We start from the raw sequence: 22678 nt of genomic DNA on the forward strand, positions 1-22678 counted from the left end.
CTACTCTGGCAAGCCTAATTGCTTTCTCACCTTAGATGTTGTAGGCAAGCGGCAATCAAGTTTCTAGACTGGAAACTGAATAGGAAATCCTAATATGGCGAGTTTCAGAAAAGAGCAGGGCAGAAGGAAAGGGGACGCACCCAGGGCAGAGATTGTTGGACAGAGAACGATGATTTTTCTCGACTACAAGAGAGCTCAGTCATGCTATGGATGGTTCAGAGGGAATATTGATTTCCTGACCTTTCATGGCTATCCTAGTGTGGGGTGGTCAGCTCAAGCCTAGGCGCGGACAGACCCTTCCCTGGCTGGTGTTGCCTGCCCTATATGCTCCCTCAGATATCTCCAGTAAAGTCTCAAGGCCTTTCCTTGAATGTGCTAAAGAAAATGGCCTCTTGCTTTCAGTATCCACTGGGCTCATCTAATTTCTAGTCTGGCGCCCTTTAGCGATGTCCTCCAGACACCAAGGACCCCTTCTCCTTTTCCTACCCCACCCTACCTTTGATTGTCCCCAAACACCTTAAATCCTATAGGGTGGGATAACAAACTCTCCGATCTCAGAAAAGCCTGGAAAGTGTCGGTTTTGGAGGCTGGCAGCCCTAGTGTGATCAGCTCTGCCAAAGCCTGTAGGAAATATGTGATTGTAATAGGCTTGCTAAGAGGCCTGGTCCTTCCTCCTAGGCAGGTTCTACCTTGAAGGACAGGCTGGCCTTTGGCCGAGTAAAGCGAATTATTTTATATCAGAAGATGTGGGTTCAAATTCAGGAAGGGCTATTTCTAGGTATGTCACATTAGTCAGTCAACAAGCATTTAATGAGTGCCCATGTCCCAGGGGCTATGCTAGGCAGATACAAAGAGCTAGCCTGTCTGCACCTTAGTTCTCTTACCTGTGAAATCAGGTGGTTTTAGTAGATAACCACTAAGACTGGTCTGATAATCTATATTGTAAAACAAAGTAGAAAAAATGAATATGTTACCGGGAATATGTGGGGGGGGGGGGCGGAATTCTTAGGCCTGAGCCTCTGAGCAACAAGGAGCCCTGGGTGTTGCCCCATAGGAATCCCTGCTCACTCTCTCTCCACCCTTCCAGGTGTGGACGACCCACAGCAACATGGGCGTGGTATAGCCCTTGCTGACTTCAACAGAGATGGCAAGGTGGATATTGTCTATGGTAATTGGAATGGTCCCCACCGCCTGTATCTGCAGATGAGCACTCATGGGAAGGTCCGCTTCCGGGTAAGCAGGCCAGGGGTCCCTCTCTCTCTCCCTTTCTCCCTTCAAAGCACAGTAGTATGGTCCTGGGACAGCATCATGGTATGACAAGCAGCTAGGTGGCATAGCAGAGGCAGTGCCAGGCCTAGAATCAGTAAGACTCATCTTCATGAGTTCAAATCCGGCCTCAGACACTCACTAGCTGTGCAACACTGGGCAAGTCACTTAGCCCTGCTTGCCTCAGTTTCCTCATCTGTCAAGTGGTCTGGAGAAGGAAAAGGCAAGCCATTCTAGCATCCTTGCCAAGAAAACCCCAAATCAAATGGGATCCCAAAGAGTCAGACATGACTGATAAGTGTCCGTGACTCAACAACAACAACAATGATGAAATGACTTCAGGACAACAAGACTTGGGTTGAAATCTCCACTCTGCTACTTCCTACCTGGGTGATCTTGAGCAAGTCATTTGCCCATAAGTCTCCTCATCTTTAAAATGAAGGGAGGGAAGATTGAAGCTTGGACCCAGAGCTAAGAAAATGCATTTCCCTCCTTTCACTGCAGAAACAAGAAATGGTAGAATATTGTATCTACTGTCAGTTATCATCCATGTGTTGGTTGCTTTGCCAACTGCCTTTTTCTTCTCTATTAATCTTTGTTACAAAGGAATGAGATAACATATGTAAGGCACTTTGCAAACCGTAAAGTGCTATATAAATTCTCGTTAGTATTATTATTACTGCTACTAATAATAAGAGAAGGCTTGCAGGGTACAGGAAGTAGGGAGGGTTATATTTTTGGAAATGAATCTAATTTACATGATATAAAAACAGAAGGCGTCATTAAAAATTTTTAAATAAAATTAAAATATATCAGGGAATTTCCCTACATCTATAAAAAAAAATGAGGAATTTGGATGAGCTGATGCTTCAGACCCCTTCTAGAGCTTAATCCTAGGAGCTTCTCTGTTAGAAGCCACTGACAATCTCTCCCACCACACGGAGAATGAAGCCTGGCTGCTCTCCCAAGCCCATCCACAGCTTCTGTTTAGATAATGATCTGAAGGAAACAAGAAGGCCTCGGGCTCTCTCTGAGGCTCCATCATGGAGCCACAGAGAAGGAACAAGTAGCTAAGTCAGCCCAGGGAAAGGAATTTCTACATGGTAGGGGGCAAGGGCAAGTAGGCACCACGTTGAGCACTGCCCTGAGCTCTCTATGGAAAGGACTCCTTTATGGGCAACCAGGTGCCTTCCAGCTCTGAAACCCCCCCCCCACCCCCCACCCCCACCCCCAGGAAACTCAGTATCATGAGGGAGCATTTCCTCCCTCCCCATCCGAAAGCGATGAAAGCAGTCCAGTTCCAACAGCTGTGTGGTGACAGTGCCTGCAATGTGAACTCTGGGCTTTTTTTGGTAAAAGGAAGTGCGGGGTTCAGAAGGGCAGAAGAGTCTGTCCCTTGACTGAAGGATTATAGAAAAAGCCCTGCCACCATTCCTTTTCTCTCTCTCTCTCTCTCTCTCTCTCTCTCTCTCTCTCTCTCTCTCTCTCTCTCTCTCTCTCTCTCTCCCTTTCCCTCTCCCTCTCCCTCTCCCTTTCCCTTTCCCTCTCCCTCTCCCTCTCCCTCTCCCTCTCCCTCTCCCTCTCCCTCTCTCTTTTTCTTTCTCTTTCCCTCTCTCTCTGTCTCTCCCTCTCTCCCCCCTCCCTCCATCCCTCCACCCCCTCTCTCCTTCCCTCTTGCTCCCTTTCTCTTTTTCTTTCTGTCTTCTTCCATCTCTTCTCTCTCTTTATTGCTCTATCCATCTTCCCTCCCTTTCCCCTGCTCCCTCTCCATCTTTTTCCCTTTCTTTTTCTCTCTTCTTTCTCTTCCTTCTCGCTCTCTCTTTTCTTTCTTCCCTTCCCTCTTTCCTTCTTTTCCCCCTTTTTCTCTCCTTTCTCTTTCTCCCTTTTTCTCTCTTTATCCTTCCTCCCTCCCTTCCACCCTCACACTCTCCCTCTTCCTCTCTCCTTTTTCCCCTCTTTCCCTTGTCACTGTTCCCCCTTCCTCCCTCTTCATCTCTTCCCTCTTCCTACTTCTTCTTGCTCCCCCTCCCTTTCCTTTTCCTCCTCCCTCCCTCCTCTAATAGTGGAGCCTATAATCTAATGGTGCCACCTCTTTTGTCCAAATTTTTATGTAGCAATAAAGGGCCGCAGTTAAACTCCGGGTCCCAACTCCACTAATTCTACTGCCAAGGTCAGGCTGGCTCCTTTTCTGAGCTTCAAGCCACCCTGCATTGGCCCTGAAGTCAACCCGCTTTACTCTCCTAGAAGATGTCCATAGCCCTAGATCATGGGAGTGTTTCCATGATCCAGTGGATAAAGCACCGGCCCTGGATTCAGGAGGACCTGAGTTCAAATTTTACCTCATACATTTGACACTTATTGGGCAAGTCACTTAACCCTCGTTGCCCCACCAAAAAAAAAAAAAAAAGAAAAGAAAAAAAGAAATTAAATGGGAATTTGGGAGTGTTTTTCCACAGCCACAGATGACCCCAAAGGCCAGCAAATGACACAGAAAAAACTTAGAAATGCAGAAAATATTTGTATGATATCAACATATTTTATCTTCTAATATCATAATAATTCAAACTTCTTCTCTGGTATGAAGGGAGGGCCAGAAAATCTTACATGGATTTTCCAAATCATGGGGGTACCATGCTTCCTAAGCCCCTCGAGATGTAAGAGAGAACTGGACTAGCTTCAATGTCATTGGATCTCTTCAAGGGGAGGCTAAATGAGCTCTTGTTGTTAATGTTCTATAAGTAATTCCTGTTCAGGTACAGGTTGAAATTCACAGTGTCCGTGGTTCCTGGTCTCACCTCTGAGATTCTGTAATTTTCTAATTCTGACTTTTCTATAATCCTATTATAAAGAATTAATTGTTATTTGAGGTTTTTATGACTCGGCTGGCACTGGCCTGAGGCTCTGCAAACTGCACGGTGCTCCACCCACTGGTTGTAGCCGTTGCCATTCCCCAATTAAAAATTGGTCCCCACACGATTATCATAATTTCTTAGTATCAAAAATTCTTTAAACATACAGCGGCAATGACAGGTACTTCCCACCAACAGTAAGAGAAGGGTTGTTCTTTCCCACAGGTAACTCAGGGTGCTCTGGACCCTTTCAGTTTCTCTAAACCTAGGTCCCAAAACATTTATCCTGAAGTCTGGGTCATCTGTCTTTGCCTCCGATTCCTTGCCAGGGTAGGGTGGAGACAGAGAGATTTCTTAGCAAAGTTCCTAGAGTTCATTGGAGAAGACCCTGGAGGGGTCAAAAGCATCTTCATTTCCATTCTCTGGACCATGCCTCTAGTCTGATAGCACAGCATCCTGGCCCCTTCTGGATTCATGGTTAAAAAGAAAGCCAAAGCTCTCTGGGAGCTATAAGAACAGCTGGAGTTTCTTAGATTCATTCTTTTATTTAGCCAATGAGCATTTATTCAGTGCCTACTATGAATGAATGGAAAAGCATCTATTAATCAATTACTATGTACAAAGGACTGCACTGAGTGCTAGGGATACAAACAGAAAAGCAAGATGGCTCCAGCTCTCAAGAGGTTCGTATTCTAATAAGGGGAGGCAGCACATAGAGGAGGGTTCAGGTGCAGGGCAGACAACAAAGAAGCAACAGGACTGGTTGTAAAGCCCAGGGTTTTGGAGGGCACAGCAACAGGGCAGATGTCAAAACCCAATGGTCCTAGACCCTAGGGCTTCGAGGACTAAAATGAAAGGCCCTGCCTCAACAAAATTATGTTCTATTGGGGAAGACATGTACACATGTGAATAAATATGAAGTAAATACAAAATCATGTCAGGGCATACCAGAAGGCAGTCCCTGAGCAAAGCTAGGAATTTTAAGGGGTAGAAGTGAAGAGGCAGCCTGTGCAAGGGTGTGGAGATGGAAGTTAGGCTGGAGGAAAGTGCAGGAGGAAGAGTAACATGGAAAAGTTAAGACTTCTAGGAATGAGGCACCAGTGCCGAGCGGCACATGGGCAGCCCAAGGGAGCAGAAGCAACAACAAGGAGATGAGGAGAAAGAAGCTGGGTGTAGCTAGCCGCCTTCTGTGCCTCCAGGCCCCCATGCTGCCTGGTCCAGGCTTCCGTGACTTCTTGCAGCCTACTCCTGGCCGGAAGAAGCAAACCTTTAAATCAGCCTTGTTACCAGGCTGATGGGGAGTGACCTCTCTCCCTGGCCTCTCGTAACGGGGACTGGCCTCTCCAGAGTGGGCAGCTTGCCAGCCACAGTAGTCATCAGAGAGACCAGTGGAGCAAGAGCCTGGGGAATGGCGAGAAGGACATCATGGCTCCCAGAGGGCACAAAGGGAGCGTCGGAGCTCGGCTCCAATGAGCCACATTGTGAGATGGGAGTCCTGAAAGGCAACAGGGCAAAGAGTCCTCACTCCCAAACTAAAAGGTCATGGAACCCAAACTTTCCTTTTATCCCCAAAGGAAAAACTCCCCCCTAGAGTTGTTTCCCTCTCTCCAGTGGTATACAAAGACTCAACCAGCTTGTAGGGGTCCAAGTCCAGTTATTCTGGATCTGGGTCTGTGTCTGCCCAGTCACAGGCTGGCATTCTATCTCTTGTTCCCCCCAAAAGACACTCCTGAGCACACCTAAGTGAACCTCAAGGAAAACACTGCTGGCAGAAGAGATAGAATGAGGTAGGTCCCTGTATGACCTTAGGCTACTAAATTAATGTCTTTGAGCCTCAGCTTTCTCATCCCTCAAATGGGCAGCTAGGTGTCAAAGGTCATAGAGTGCAGGGGCCTGGAATCAGAAAGACCTGAGGTCAAATGAAACCCCAGATATATACCAGCTGTGTGACCCTGGGCAAGTCACTTAATCTCCGTTTGGTTCAGTTTCCTCATCTGTAAAATGGGGGTAATAACAGTACCTACCTTCCAGGATTGTTGTAAGGGTCAAATGAAATAATCATTGTAAAGTGTTCAGCACAGTGCTTGGCACATAGTATGTGCTATATAAATTAGTAGTAATTATTATTTTAAAGCTATTGTCATTATTAAAATGGAAATAATAATACTGGTGCCCCCTGTTTCACCAGGTTATTGTGAGGAAAGCACTTTGCAAACTTTGACTCATTATACAAATGGTGGTAATATTATCAATAACAGTAATAATGATTCATTTTTGTTATTAATAATAAGTTAGTTATGTGCATTGTTAATTATTCATATTAATTAATTATTATCTGGCTAAGGCAAGCAAGGAAAAGAGCTAAAGTCAGCAGGTCCCACATATACTTGTAGAGGCTTGCAGTCCCCAGTTGGGGGTTGGGGGCAAGCTTATCTCTGGTGATGCAGGGGATGGAAGAGAATGAGAGCAGATGCCTTTTAAAACTGTGGCTGGAGGGGGTAGCTAGATGGTGCAGTGGATAAAGCACTGGCCCTGGATTCAGGAGGACCTGAGTTCAAATCTGGCCTCAGACACTTGACACTTACTAGCTGTGTGACCCTGGGCAAGTCACTTAACCTTCATTGCCCCCCAAAACCAATCAATCAATAAATGGGTGAATGAATGAATAGATAGATAAAAAATAAATAGATTAACAGTTATATAGATAAATAAATAGATGAATAATGAATGAACAAATGGAAGGATGGATGAATGAATGAATGAATAAATAGATAAATAAATGGAGCTGTGGCTGGGGGGAGAATCCATCACCTGGCAGTGTTGGTTACAGAGTCACTGGCTAGAAAGAGCCAGGTCCCCCTGCCCCCAAGATCATCTGAAACATGTTTATTAGCCTCTTTAGCCCTGACTGCCACCAGTGGAGTTAAGCAATACTTCCTTCTAAGTGCTACTAACAACCCTAAGACATGGGCAAAGGGAAAAGTAGGGAGTAGAAGAAAAGAGAGAAGCAAGAAAGAAGTCGAGAGAAGAGCAAGAGAGTCGCAAGATGTGTCCAGGGAGGGGAGGAGCAGAATGCTTTGTTCCGTTGACAAGGCAACAGAGTGTGAGAGCGCCCTGGATTTGTAATAAAATGACCTGTCACTTATTGTCTACTTGACTCTAGGCAAGTGGCTTCCTCTCTCTGGCTTCAGTGTATTCATCTGTAAAATGGGGAGACTTTGGACCAAATAGTCTCTAAGGTCCCTTCCAGTTGGTCATCCAATGATCCATACCATCCTGAGGGCAAAGCTGAGCCTCTCCCAGGTGTGCCAGGTGTTGGCAGTACCCAGGGCACTGCCTGTAATAAAATAAGAAAGTATTCTGGTTCAGGGCTATCTCATTTCCTTCAATTCAATCAACATTTATCAAGTGTCTACTGTTTGGAGCCGATACCCTGGTCTCCTTGCCCAATGCCTCCCGCAAAGTGGGCAATTAATAAATGTTTGCTGAATGGTAGATTGCCCTGGGAGGGGGGATTGAAGGGTCCTCACTATCTGGAGCAGGCCCTTCCCCGGATCTCCTGCTCCTCCTGACCTCTCTCTGTCTGTCTGCCCAGGACATCGCCACTCCCAAGTTCTCTATGCCATCCCCGGTCCGCACGGTCATTGCTGCTGACTTTGACAATGACCAGGAGCTGGAGGTTTTCTTCAACAACATTGCCTATCGAGGCTCTTCTGCCAATCGTCTCTTCAGGTAGGGTGTCTGACTTCCCACTCTACACACCTGCAAGGGGTGTCCCCTTCCCCAGGGATAAAGGGCCAGTGAGTAAGACGGAAGCCAGGCTAGGAAGAAGAGGCAGGACTCAGAAGAGACATATGTGTCTAAAGGGATTGATGGGAGACAGAGGGTCTCATAGTGGAAAACAGCAGAAAGAATGCTGAATTTGAAATCCTAGGACCAGAGTTCAAATTCCAGTTCTGCTGCTTACTTAGCTATGTGACCTTGGGCAAATCATTTAACCATCCTAGGTCTCAATTTCCTCATCTGTAAAATAAAAGGCTAGTGGCCAGCTAGCGGCACTGGCCCTGGAAACAGGGGGACCTGAGTTCAAACCTGGCCTCAGACACTCACTAGCTGTGTGACCCTGGGCAAGTCACTTAACCCTAATTGCCTCCAAAACCAAAAACTGAACTAAGAGAAATGAATCAATCAATCAATCGACAAAAAACCAAGCAAATTAATTAGTTGGAGAATGATGATGGAGTTGTAGTAGATGACCTCTAAGGTCCTGCCTAGCTCTAAATCTTTAACCCTGTGATGAGATGTTCTCTCGGGTCCCTTCTGGTTCTCAGTCCTCCATTCTAAAAGAGAACCAATCAAGGCAGGAACCTTAGGTCTGAAGCCCCAGCTTCTGTTAAGGCAGCTGCATGGCATACCGGATAAGACTAGACTTAAAATCCTGCCTCACACACTTACTACCTCTATGACCCTTGGGCAAGTCATCTCACCTCTTTCCGCCTCAGTTTTCCCTCTCTAAAATGGGAGTGATCATGAGGGTTGTCGTGAGATTATAAGGAAATCATATATGCAAAGTACTTTGCAAGCCCTGAAGCAGTATGCAAATACCAGACTAGATGTATAGGGCAGGGTAAGAGCAGAAGGAGATGGCCTGAGAAGGTAGACTGGTATGGATGCTGGAGGAAGGTGGAAGTATTTCAGTATTTTGCGGTTAGAAAGGAGAGTGTTTTCTACGAGAACAGAAACCGAGCTGTGTTTCTACTGTCCTGAGAATCAGCCCTCCTGCCTCTGGGTACCAAGTAGGCTGGCTAACCTGCTGCTTTGTAGGCTAGTAGGGTTTGTGATTACCCTGAATCCTGCCCAGACAAGCTCAGGGGGCTCACTCAGCTAAGGAGAAGAGAGAGGACCAGGCATGGAGAAGCCAGGGTCTGTAGGTTCTGGAAATTTCCCAGATCCCTGACTCTGCTCCTCTGAACCCCCAACTCCCTAGCCCAGAAGCATGGCCAACTACTATTAATAAAAGGCGAGAGCTATGACTAAGGGTGTTTTAAAATATAATTATTAACAAAGCATCAATCCTGACTGGATGTAATCACCCCCTGAAGGCACCAGATTTACTAATTAGGTGCCTTGCAAAAAGCTTATTCACGACTTCCAGATTAATTGCAGAAGATCAATTGCTCGTTAACAGAGACGTGCTTTTCTTCTCTGGCTAATAAAGTGTCACTTGCTAGGGGCCCCTGAGCAGGGAGAGGTATATCTCATTTGTCTCTCTCTCTCTCTCTCTCTCTCTCTCTCTCTCTCTCTCTCTCTCTCTCTCTCTCTCTCTCTCTGGCCCCAGAATTCAAGTATTCTTACCTTTCTTCTCATGGATCTCCACCTTCCTCCTTCTCCCACACTGACTCTGCCCTCCCCCACCTAGCAGCAGGCACCAGTCCCAATCCAATGCTCAGATACCCCTTCCTCAACCATAGGGAAGACTGAGGGGCATAAGGCTGGCTCAGGGGCTGGCAGGGAACAGGTTAAACACATGGCTGCACACGTGGGTGAGTGTTTACTGCAGTCCTGGAGGCATTGCCCCTAGCTGTGGCCCGGGAGCCAGTTGCCTGGTAAGCGGCTGTACCCAAGGTCCCTGTGGCAGATGGTTGGGTCCTGAGCACACAATGGTGGGTATGAGAGGGTCGAACAGCTGGGGCCACTACACAGCTGGCTGCCTGTGGCGGTTTTAACCCCTTCCAGCACCACACTGCTCCGTCTCCTCACCTGCCCCTTTCATGGGACTGTGCCCCTCCAGCTGGTCTACCCCGCTCCATGGAGGCATGGTCCTCTGTGGCCCTGGGTGCTCTAGGCCACACTGAGTGTGGCCTTCTATCTGCATATTTGAAGGTTATCCTTGAGGGCTCTTAGCTTCCTAATAACATGGTCTGAGAGTAACAAAAATATACTCAGAACCCTGGTGACAGACTGGTCACAGTGCAGACAGCCATAAAGGAAATGCAGATATTAAAGAATCCAGCATTGTGTACACGGCCAGTCAGGATCTGTCCCCTGCAAGCAAACACGTACACAGGTACTGTACAGTCACACTTTCTCCAATGACATCCACAGCTCTCATGGGTACAAACTCAACATGGACCCTCAGCCAAGCACACATCGCGTGATTGGAGACACAGACACACAGAGACACATTTCCTCCATCATAGACACACATATCCCAACAGAAAACTCAGAAGCTCAAAGGACCCTACCAGGATGAGTCTCCTTCCTCTCCAATCTTCGTTTAAAATGCCAATGGCACCAAATAAATCCAGGAAGCCTTCTATTTTGGCCCTATCAGAGCCCTCCTGGGGTTCTCAGTTACTTTCTGGATCAAATTCAGCAGCATCCTCCAAATATGACCCAGGGACCGGTTTCTGGTGGCCTGTACAACAGCTTTCTGTCCTCCCCCATATTTGCTGTACACATTGGATGCCAAGAATCTGGGTCAGTAATAATAATAGAGAGGGAAAGACGAGGGGAAAGAGAAGGAGAAAGAAAAATTGTGTGGACAGCTGTCACAGCGTGGCCCCCTAAATGGAGGAAGGGAATGGGAGGGGGACACCCCTGTGTAAAGAGTAGAGCGTTGGCTGCTTTCTATTTACGTGGCTCGGTTATGAACACGTCAGGTAGCCAGACCGCCGACATTAAGGAAGTCACTTCCCTCCTCCCTTCCTCTGGAAAAGGAAGGGAAGAATCCCCTACCAACAACTTGGGTCACTTAAGGACATCTCTCCCCCTCAGTCTTCACTGTCAATCAGCTGTCTTTCCCCAGGCAGTCTACAATCCATCCATTATAGAAAGGGGGAAAGCAACATGTGCAAAAATAAATGAAGTCCTATTCAAAGGGGGAGGGGGAAAGCGAGCAAAGCCACATTAGGAAGGTGAGCAGAGCTAAGGTGTGCTGTGTGGGCATTTTTTCCTGGCAGTGCCAAGGACACTGTGGTTCTCAGTAAATATGCAGCATTAATAGCTACTGTTCTCTGGGTGTGTGTGGATGTTTGTGCTCTGGTCCTGTCAATTCCTGGAAGAAGCCAAGGCATGACTCTGCCCCAAATTCACTGTGGGACCCTGGGCAGGTCATTTCCCCCTCTGGGAGTCAGTTTCCTCCCATATAAAATGAGGAGGTGTTGTTACTGGATAATACCCAAGGGCCCTTCCAGGCCCCTATGATGAAAAGTTAGGAATGCAGGGGAGGAGTTGGTTCTGGGAAGGAAGCTCTGACTAATAGGAGCAAAATGGAAATTAGGGACCCTCCAGTTCTCAAACTTTTGGGGATCATGGACCTTTTTTAACAATCCGGGAAAGCCTATGGACCTGCTCTAGGATAATGTTTTTACATGAGTTTTTTAAATGCATACGATTACAAAGGAAACCCAGAGTTATTGAAAGTAAGAATGCCATTTTCTTTCCCACCCTCAAATCTATCCACGGAGCACAGGTTAAGAACCCCTGCTCCATGGGGCAGCTAGGTGGGGTAAAGTGGATAAAGCACGAGCCCTGGATTCAGGAGGACCTAAGTTCAAATCCGGCCTCAGAAACTTGACACTTACTAGCTGTGTGACCCTGGGCAAGTCACTTAACCCTCATTGTCCCACAAAAAAAGAACCCCTGCTCCAGAGGCTAAGTCCTTGATGCTGATTCTTCTTGTTCCCTGCAGGGTCATCCGAAGGGAGCATGCTGACCCCCTTATTGAAGAGCTCAATCCTGGAGATGCCTTGGAGCCTGAGGGCCGGGGCACAGGTAAGAAAGGGTTTGGCCATTCCCTGGCTTCACGTCCTCTAGCTCACTCTTGTCTCACACCTGGCAATGAAGGTGGATGGTGAAGGGTAGCCCAAGGGCATCTACCTCCTATATAGCTCCCCTTCCCTCTTTGCCCACCTACTGAGGATCTCAAGGAGAAAGGGCTCAGGGGCCGAGTGGGAAAGGGGCGGCGATGCAGCTTTGGTGGCTTTGGTGAGGAAAGAGGGAAGAAGGGACTCCCCTTTGCTAGGTGGGAGTTAATGGGATGGAGGCTTCTCTACTGATACTCACTGGGAGTGCTCTGCTCTGTGGGAGGTAGAAAAAATCAGAGAATGCCTGAAAAGACTCTGGAACCGCTCCTGCTCCTTACATGGGAGGTTCTGCAAGTTCTGAGTCCTTCTATACCTAGGCAGTGGTGGAGTAGGAAGACCACTGAACTTGGAGTCAGGACAGACCTAGGTTCAAATTCCATGTGTGATCCTGGACAATCCCTTCATCTCCCTGACCCTCAGCTTCCATATCTGTAAAATGGGCATGATAAGACCCACCTGAAAGGCTTGTTGTGAGGATAAAATGATACACTATCTGCAAAGCCCTTTGCCAACTTTAAATGGCCGTATAAATGTCATCTCTTATGAGCTGTTATTGCTGGGGCTGAACAAGTAGCAAAACAAGCCAGACCAGGGAGGATTGGAGCTCCAGAAACTAGACAGAATTCAAACACGGTGACACAAAACCATAGCATCATAGTTTTAGAGATGAAAGGGAAATTCAAGGCCAGCTGGTATAACTGCATCCTTTTACAGTTGAGGAAACTGAGGCCTAGAGAGATTAAAGTGACCCACCCAAAGTCACACAGGTGGTAAGTGGGATTTAAACCCAGTTTTTTCTGGCTCTACAATGAAAGGGCCCCTGACCCTGGCAGGGATGAGGTAGGGGGTTGAACGGAGCCTGGAAGACTTACAGGCTTTCCCTCCTCTACTCTCAAGGTAATTGGTGCTATGAAAGTCAGCCTGGTCCTCTGCCAGGTGGACCTCACCTCCAGCAGGCCCCTGAGCAGTCCAGGTGGGCTTTAGCTACCAGCTGCAGGAGGGATTTTGAGATCCCAGACACCAAAGTAGCCAGGGGCCCCTTGGCCATCAGCTTGATGAGTAACAGCTGCTCATGTCGGTCCTGGGTGGGCGGGACCTTGGGTGGGTTTTTGTTTGTTTGATTGATTTTTAGTTATAGAAATAAATGCATTAAGTCATTTGGTAGAGATGAGCAAGCTGGAAAGGAGGCCTGGCTCCTTCTCCTCCAGGCTCTGGAAGGGTTAGATTACATAGGATTTAGACAAGGGTGCCTGCACATGAACAGTACAGCTAAGCAATTTTGCCTAGAGGGTGAGTCTATCTTAGTTCTTGACCTCAGGCTTCTACCTTGTCCATTGTAACCCTCCCAGCATCAGGCACCCTTTCAGTGTGGGGCAGCAGAATGTGGAGTTGGAAAAACAGGGTTCAAATACCACTCACCTCCTGTGTGACATTGGGCAGGTATTTGACAATACTATAAGGGCAGAGGCCAATCAGTCAGTGAGGGAGCATTTATTAAACACCTGCTGAGTGCCAGGTAGCATGCTAAGCACTGGAGATCCAAAGAAAAGAAAAAAACCATTCCTGCCCTTAAGGAGTTTATAATCTAAAGAAGGAGACAGCATGTAAACAGCTCTATACAAACAAGGTAAATATAGAATAACTTGGAGGTCATCCGAAAGAGAAGATGCCAGCATTAAAGGGGAGTGGGAAAGGTCTCCTGCGGAGGAGGGCTTTGTTCTGAGAGTGAAACCAGGAGTCAGAAATCAGGGTACATAGCAGCCCAGGCATGGGTGAAGACCACGACAAATGCATGGAGTATCACATGTAATGAAGAGCATATTGGCCACAAATAATTGGGTCTTAGGACAGCTAGGTGGTGCCATAGTGCATAGAGTTCTGGGCTTGGAATCGGGAATACTCATCTTGGTGAGTTCAAATCCAGCCTACACGCACTAGCTGGGTGACCCTGGGCAAGTAACTTCACCCTCTTTGCCTCAGTTTCCTTATTTGTAAAACGGGCTGGAGAAGGAAATGGCAAACCTCTCCAGTATCTCTGCCAAGAAAACCCCAAATGGCATCATGAAAAATCGGTCACAACTGAAATGGCTGAACAACATAGCTGGATCTTAAGAGTTCGTGGAGGTGGGGGCAGCTAGGTGGCGCAGTAGATAGAGCACCGGCCCTGGAGTCAGGAGTACCTGAGTTCAAATCCAGCCTTAGACACTTAACACTTACCAGCTGTGTGACCCTGGGCAAGTCACTTAACCCCAATTGCCTCACTAAAAAAAAAAAATAAAAAAAAAACAAAAAGAGTTCGTGAAGGAAAGTAAAGTGTAAGAAGACTGGAAAAGTAGGCAGGGGCCAGGTTATGAAGCACTTTTAAACACCAAGAGGAAGATTTATGCATATTGTATTCAAGAGGTAATAGGAGGTTATTATGTTGGGGGGAGAGGGTACCATGGATAGGAAAATAACCTTGGCAGCTAAGCAGCTTGTCAATACATGGAACCTAGAAATCAACCAATGAAAGAAAGAGAGTTGAAGCTTGGGCCAACAAAGGGTCATTTTACAGCCAGCGATACCAATAGACTTTAGCAAAGATGTATTATGCACTTACAATGCACTCTGTGGGGATTCAAAGCTAGATATGACATAGACTACTCTCAGGAAGCTTATGATCAAAGAGAAGAAAGAGGCAAGAAACCATGTTAGAGGGGAGAGTGATAAACATAAAGGAATTTCCAGGCAAAGTGTATAAAACATTAAAGGAGGGAGACCTCACTTTTATCAAGAGAACCAGGGAGTGGGTTTCAGGGAAGGCTACATGGAAGAACTAGCACCTGAGCTGAGCCTTGAAATAAGGAAAGCAGTCTGACAGGTGAACAGTGAGAGTAAGGGCAGATGAGTGGTTAGAGGGCAGAAATAGGGGGTAAAATAGTTTGCTTTGGCTGCATCATTTGTGAGGGAAGACTTGGAGGAGTAGGTCAAAGCCAGATTATATGGGACACTGAATGTCAGGATCAGAATTGATATTTAATTCAGCAGGCAATGGGGAGCCATTGAGGATTTTCAAATAAATTGGGAGAGGATCAGGGAAGTTCATTAGGAAGATTACCTTGACTATGGAAAGGATAAATTGGAGAGAGAAGAGTCTGGAGGCAAGAAAACCAGTTGAGTCAGATGTGCAATAAAAGGTCAAAGGGTTGGGGTTATGAAAGTCAACAGCCTTTTGGTGACTTGTGAATGGTAGATTAATCTCTTTGTCTCCTAAAGGTATTGGTGGCTCTCTGGCAATCTCTTATGAAGCCTATGAGGTTGTTGGGGTTTTTAATGGTTCTGTTGACATTCTCCATCCATTCTGCTAGTATGGTCCACAAACAGCCCTTCTTCTACCCCCAAAGGTTAAACCATGCAGTGGGAGGTAGGTAGATTTCACATCCAATAGATCCCCCCACTCCAAGGCCAGGGCCAGGTAGAACAAATCAAGTACAAGATCAGAGCAGCACCACCAACAAAGCTGACTTGAGACTGAAGCTGTGTCTTCATGAGACTCTTTTTTTTTTTATTTCTTTTTTTTTTTGAGGCAATGGGGGTTAAGTGACTTGCCCAGGGTCACACAGCTAGTAAGTGTCAAGTGTCTGAGACAGGATTTGAACTCAGGTACTCCTGACTCCAGGGCCGGTGCTCTATCCACTGCACCACCTAGCTGCCCCTTCATGAGACTCTTACATCTTCCTAGCCTAGAGGGTCAAATTGGTCCCAGAATCCAGGGTAGAGTTAATCCAGAATGAAGGTGGGGGGTTAAGTAGTTGCACCAGGAAGGACACAAGGGCAGGAAATCAAACCAGTTATTTCAAAGGGACCCTTAATCCCTCAAAAAGGATCAGAAGCAGGACCTCTAGAGGCTAGTTATCTGGTGCCACTTTCTTTTGCCCCACCCTTTATACACCATCTTTAGGGTTTAGGAGGTGGGCTTTCAGGCTCAACCTTTCTTGGCTCTGGCCTCCCCAGCCTAGACAAGAAGTTAAGTCTGTGTTGTTACAGGGGGCGTGGTGACAGACTTTGATGGAGACGGAATGCTGGACTTGATTTTGTCTCATGGAGAGTCCATGGCACAGCCTCTGTCTGTCTTCCGGGGAAACCAGGTATGTAAGAGGCTCCAGACCAAGAGATGACCCTGGGACCCTGGGACCCTGGGGTGAGTGGGAGAGAAAGAGTTAATGATGGTCTCTGGACCAACTCAGGGCAATCCAATGACTTTAAGGGGAAAGTCCAATACATTCAGACTCTGAAATCCCAGGAGCACTCCCTCCTGCTTTTCCTTCCTGTTTCTCCTCTTGTCTCACCATGCTTTCTGCTCTTGTCCTTTTCTTTCCTTCCAGTGTGTCCTCAGTTTGCTCTTCTCCATTTCCCTAAATCCTTCCTTCGGTCCATTTTTTTTCTTTTGCCCATTCCTTCTTTCCCCTATTTCTCTCCTCTTTTTTCCTTACTCTTCTCTTGGGTCCCCCTACCAGGGCCCTGTGGCTATCTTGACACTTTGGTTGCTGCCACTCTTACTCCTCTGAGGATAACTGGACTTTCTTCTCTCCACCCCCATACCCACCCCCAGGGATTCAAAAACAACTGGCTTCGAGTGGTGCCCCGGACCCAGTTTGGCGCCTTTGCGAGGGGGGCCAAGGTGGTGCTTTATACCAAGAAGAGTGGGGCTCACCTGAGGATCATCGATGGTGGCTCTGGCTACCTGTGTGAGATGGAACCAGTGGCACATTTTGGCCTGGGTGAGTCCAAACCAACTTTGCGTAACACTGAGTGAGATCTGGGGTTCAGCCTGGAGAGTGAGCAGGGCTGAAGGTGGGGGAATTTTCCTGATGAGGCAGCCACTTGATGTACTAGCCTAGAAGTCATGGGAAACAAAGGTGATAGAGTACAAAGTATATTAGATTTGGAGTCAGAAGAGATCTGGGTTCCAGTCTCAATTCCGTGCCGGCTATATGACCATTGGCAAGTCACTTAACCTCTATGATCTCTGTTAGAAGGGACCTCAAAGGCAATTAATTCCAATTCATACCTGATGACCTCCACAACATCAATCAAAAAGTATTTATTAATCACTTACTGTGAACCAGACCAGAGCTGTAACTAAGGCAAGGCAGTGGGGTCTTTTGACCCAAGGCACTGAATTTGAAGGGTGCTGACAGTACTTGTGCATAGAAACAATAGAGTTTAGCATCTAGTTAGCAAGAATAATTAGTTAGCATCGGAAGCTACCAGATGGGGTTGGTTTGATCTCCACCCCTAGCACTGCAGTTTTCCCACTGCTCTATATACCTACCACATTACATGCACTTCATACTGTAGTTTCCCTAGCTGTGGTTTGTAGTGGTTGTCCCAGGTATAAAAATTGCTGTCATTGACAAGTGGTCATCCAACTTCAATTTCAAAATCTCCAGTGAAGGAGAACCTGCTGCCCCTTAAGTCAGCTCACCCCACCTCTGGAAAGCTTAGATTCTGTTATCAATTGTCAATCATTCCTCAACTATATTTTCCCCTAAACAGTGGTGGCACTTTGGTGCAAAAAAGAAATTAAAGGGTCCCTTCCTGCCAGTCCTGCAGTCCCCCCATAGTTCTGTGGGCTCTGCCAGTTGAGCAAGTGTTTATTAATTGCTTACTGTATACACAGGCATTGTTCTAAGCACTGGGGGTACAAAGAAAGACAAAAACATGGCTCCTACTCCTTCAAGGAATTCTTCCATTGAAATGGGAGAGACATGGGGGCAGCTAGGTGGCGCAGTGGATAAAGCACTGGCCTTGGATTCAGGAGGACCTGAGTTCAAATCCAGCCTCAGACACTTGACACTTAACTAGCTGTGTGACCCTGGGCAAGTCACTTAACCCTCATTGCCCTCAAAAAAAAAACAAAAAACAAAAAGAAATGGGAGAGACATTATATAAATAAGCTATCAGGAGACAGAAGGTGGTATGAGAGGGCAAGGCACTGGCCAATGGGTGCACCAGGAAAGGCCTTTGCAGAAGACCTGAGGCTTGAGATGAGCAAAGATGACAGGGCAGAGCATTCCAGGCAACACCAAAGCACTGAAGAACAGCAATGAGACCATTGTACCTGGATCACAGAGTAAATGGAAGACTGTAAAGCCTGAAGAGGCTGGAGAGGCAGCCAGGAGTCAGCTTGTGAAGACCCAAATGGAGGACGGTCTTTGAAGTAACATGGGTCGGGCTTTTTGTGCTTTAGAAACATCACCTTGGAAGTTGAGGATGGATTGAATGGGCAGGGACAATTCAAGAGATGCTAAGAAGGATGAAGGGGTGTGATCTTGGCCCAGGAATGGATGCCTCCTCCCCACACCCACACTGCCCACTACTAATCTACACACACACACACACACACACACACATGGACCCTGAGGCCAAGCATATTCCTTAGACCCAGAACAACCAGGTCCCATCTCAGTGAGCTAGGCTGAGTAGCCATTCTGAGGCAGGGTTGGGGCCCTCCAGGTCAGCTCCAGGCCTGGTAACTGAAATGTCCCCTGAGCCAACTCAGAAGACAACAGTTCCCACAAGCAAAGACTAGTGGAAAGTATCCTTCCCAGTGGCCGTGAGGTCCATCATAAATCCCCAGAGCGCTCCTTTCACAGAGCAGGGAGAGAGCAGAGGCTTCCTGATTGATGGAGACATCCAGACAGTCTCATAGGACAGAAGGCAGGGAAGCAGATGGGGAAGGGGAGAGAAAAGGGAAGGAAGCCTAGAGTAAAAGGGAGGGAGAACAGAAGGACAAAAAGGGCTCGTGAAATAGTGCGAACTCGCAGTGCCAGGGTCTGGCACTTTGACTGACAAAGAGAATTTGGGGTTCAAAATGACCAAATGCTGGGATGGATGAGGATGTGGCTTAGGGCTGGAAGAAAGAGTCAGGAGGGTACATAGGAAGGAAGAGCCATGAGCAGCATGGATGAAAGCAGAAGCAGAACCAGCAGGAGATAACTGGACGGACAGAACATTTATTAAGCACCTACTGTATGCCAAGCTCTGGCAATACAAAGACAACCCCTACCCTCAGGGATTCTAATGAGAGAAGAGAGTATAGAAGAGGGATCTGAAAAGCTGGGGGTGGGGGAGGTTCCAGATAGCCAGGAGTGGAGCTAGGTGAGGGGTTCTGGACAAATTCTGGACCAGAACTCAGTAATTGGGTAAGGGGGCTTTAGGGGCAGAGACATCTCCAGCTGGAGAAGACAACTGGGGCAGAGCCTGATTTCAGACCCTAACTCCATCTCAATATCACCAAGATGTGGGGGGGCATTCCTTCCCCTAGGTGGTACATTTCCCACCCCTGCCCACCTCCCATCACCAGCTACCCAACTGGCCCAACCCTTCACCTGACCCTGGGTGCTCACCCCCTCTGGGTCCTTTGGCTGCCTGACTCTTCTGCCACCTGACCCATAGTCCCAAGTCAGGTGACATGCCTGGATACTGGTATAGGCTTATCAGTGGAGTTCAGTAGCCAAAGTGACTCCCCACTGGCCATGCCAGCAGCTGCCATCCCTCATAATAAATTCAGTCTTGGCCCGCCCTGCATCACCATCTTCATCTGCTCTCCCCTTTTCACTGCATCCTCTGAGAAACTTCCTCTCTTATGATGGGAAACAGAGTGGATTTAGTGAAACACTGGAAACAGATAAATTTAGAGTCCAAGGATGTGAGTTTGGATCCCGGCTCTGCCGTCACCACATGGGACCTTGAACTTAATTCTCTACCCCTCAGTTTCATCATCTGTAAAGTAAAGTTGTTAGACTGAATGACTAACAAAGTCCTCTCCATCTTTCACTGTATCATCTTAGATGTCTTCCTCCCAAATCCTTAACATCTCCTGGACCTCCCTGAAACCTAACTCTCTTCTGAAAACATCACACCAACCTGCTGTTCCTTCTCTCACCCCACACAGGGTCAAGAGGTGAAGCCAATATGCTCCTTGCTCCCCACTGCCATTTTCAGACTCTCCCTCCAGCACCATCACTCAGCAACCCCCCTCTCCCTTAAAGCTCATTCTATCCCATCCAAAGCCTCCACAAAGATGCTTACATGTAAAAGAGCTGCGGGTCACTCGTCCTCCCCAGAAAACTCCAAAGCTTACACACTATCTTATTTCTTCTCCAAATTCCTGCCTCCTTTGAATGCCCACATCTCACAGTTCCTCGACCTCCTCTACTCCCATGACCCCTGTCTCCAGTCTTCTTCAATCACATACAAGTACTTTAGACATCTGCTTTTCTCCTCCCAACCATCTCACACACACACACACACACACACACACACACACACAAATACACACACCAGTTCAACTGAATTTTCCCCTAGTGCCCCAATTCATAGTTGTGATTCTGAATAAAAGATGCCTAGATTGAAAAGGGGGTAAGTAGAAAATACAAGACAGGCCAAGGCAAAAATGGGGGAACCCAGGCCTGGCAATAAAGAGAACTGTGATTTCCAGACATTTGTTCAGTATCAGGAATGATTATTGCAGTGAGGAAGGAATGGCAAGGATAGGGGAAGACAGAGGAAGGAAGGAATAAAATTTATGGAGAAATTTTGGAATCTCTAAAACTGGAAATGGAAATGATTCTCTAGGCCCTCCCAGGGCAGCTTCAGGGAACCCTCCAGCCGTCTGACTGTTAGACTGAGTCTGATATTTGAAATCTTGAGTGACTGGGACCCTTTCCTCTCCTTCTCTCTCCATCCATCAGAAATGGTTTCAAAACCTATTGTCTCTTTGAAGCACAATGGGTGTGTAAAGGAGCATGCATGTAACTGTATTGTGTAGTTGTGTCTTGTGCATGTGTCACAAGTGCACTGCGCATATGTGTGCTATTTTATTTTTATGTGTATTTAAGTGTATTATTTTATTTCTTTTAATATTTTTCCAATTACATATAAAGATTTTTTTGAGTTCCAAATTTTTCTCCCACCCTCCCTTTCCCCCCGCAAGCCAGCAAGATATATAAATGATACATTTATGCATATTTTTATGTGTATGTGTTATAAATGTGGACAGGTTGCATAGTGAGCATGCCGGATGTGTCCGTGCATTGTGTGTGTAGAAATATGAGGTCAATGCATGTTGTGTGTCAGTATTATGCTGTCCATGTAGGTGTATTTTGCATATGGATCTGCATGTTTCCATATCAGTCTTCTCGGTGTCTCTTCCATGACTTAAATCTTGTCCCTGCTCTCTCTGCGTGCCATGGCTTGCCCAAGAATGCCCCTCATGGGGTTCACACCGTTGAAGACTCTAAGCCACATTCTGTCCGCAGTTCCTCATCCTTATGCATAGCTTGGTTGATTTAGTGGGTTTTGTCCTTCTCCAGAAGCCCCCCAGCCTCTTTCCGCCTTTCTTCTCTGTACTCTAATCCATCCTTCATTTGGAAGGCATCTAGTCCCTTGGGGTACCCCAGCTGGCTTCTTCAAAACTAAATCTACCTGTACATGATACTCAAGCCCTATAACAAAATACTTGGGGTCTATGTGTGAGGGGTAGGGCGGGGCTTGGGAGCGCATCTTTTGGTAGGAGGAGTCTGAAGGACGATAACCTCTCTCTGACAAGATGCCCATTTCCTCTTGCTTCTATTTGTCACCGTCCCCTCCAGTCTTTCTGGGACTTCTAGCTGCCTTAGATTGGGATTGGGAATTTATTTCTCCCGTGTGTTCATTTGCAATATTCAACCTGTTTTGATCTCACTGGTTTTCCACCTCTGCCCTCATTTCTAGCCATGTCAGGGTTCTCTTGGAGTTAGTGCCAATCACAGATCTATTAGCTTTCTGCTTACAGCCTGTGAAGAATTTTTTCTAGTCTCTGTTCTCTCTCTCTCTCTCTCTCTCTCTCTCTCTCTCTCTCTCTCTCTCTCTCTCTCTCTCTCTCTCTCTCTCTCCCTCTCTCTCTCTCTCCCTCTCTCTTCCCCCCACCTCTCTCTCTTCCCCCTCTCTCTCTCCCTCTCTCTTCCCCCCACCTCTCTCTCTTCCCCCTCTCTCTCTCCCTCTCTCTCCTCTCTCCCTCTCTCTCCCTCTCTCCGCCCCTCTCTCTCACAAACACACACAACACTACATATTCTTTATTCTATATAGTTATTTCAGCTCCTAAGCTCCGGTGCCTGACTGTTCCTTGCTGTGTGGAGGCGGATGACTGTTTGTTACCCAACACATAAAATAAAATAAACTCAAATCATTTCCCTGCCCCCACCAATCCATAAGAAAGCCTCGCCTGCCCTAAAGATGTTGACACCGAAGGCCCCTTTTGTCCAGGCTTTCAGCTCATTTTTTTTTCTTTTTGCATGTAAGACAGGGTTAGTATCTAAGCCGGCTGGAGCTCATTTGAGGAGAGAAAATTCAATGGACCTCCCCCCTCCCCTGTAAAAATGGTTTTATTAGAGTGCAAAAATATTCCACCAACTATATTCCCACCATCTGCTTTGCTCCTAATTCTTCTGAAAAGAGCAATCCTGTTTGTCTCAATTGCCTTTGTCCTTTGTAAGTGCCTGAGACTGCTCAGGGCTGCTCCTGATCTCCCCTGTCCCCTCTGCTTAATATCAAGGTGAGCTGTATTCCCATGCAATCAGGCAGCTGGAGAGGCACGCCCTGGGCCCTGGACTTAAGGCTGTATTCAGGGGATGCAGCGGGGCCTCCCTTCATCTTAGTCTCCCAGGGAGC

The 22678-nt window shown here is 47.1% G+C and overlaps 1 protein-coding gene across 2 annotated transcripts in view; it reads left to right on the forward strand.

The window, feature by feature from the left end:
* The window catches only part of CRTAC1 (cartilage acidic protein 1), a 186031-nt gene that overhangs the window by 156481 nt on the left and 6872 nt on the right, over positions 1-22678 (forward strand). For both annotated transcript variants that reach the window (XM_043984830.1, XM_043984828.1), the window contains exons 7-11: positions 1088-1233; positions 7711-7847; positions 11809-11891; positions 16010-16110; positions 16575-16743. In XM_043984830.1, the coding sequence (XP_043840765.1) occupies positions 1088-1233; positions 7711-7847; positions 11809-11891; positions 16010-16110; positions 16575-16743 (636 nt within the window). The remainder of the gene's footprint in view (positions 1-1087; positions 1234-7710; positions 7848-11808; positions 11892-16009; positions 16111-16574; positions 16744-22678) is intronic.

The sequence above is a fragment of the Dromiciops gliroides genome, chromosome 2 (genome assembly GCF_019393635.1).
Source record: "Dromiciops gliroides isolate mDroGli1 chromosome 2, mDroGli1.pri, whole genome shotgun sequence".
In the NCBI taxonomy this organism is placed as follows: domain Eukaryota; kingdom Metazoa; phylum Chordata; class Mammalia; order Microbiotheria; family Microbiotheriidae; genus Dromiciops; species Dromiciops gliroides.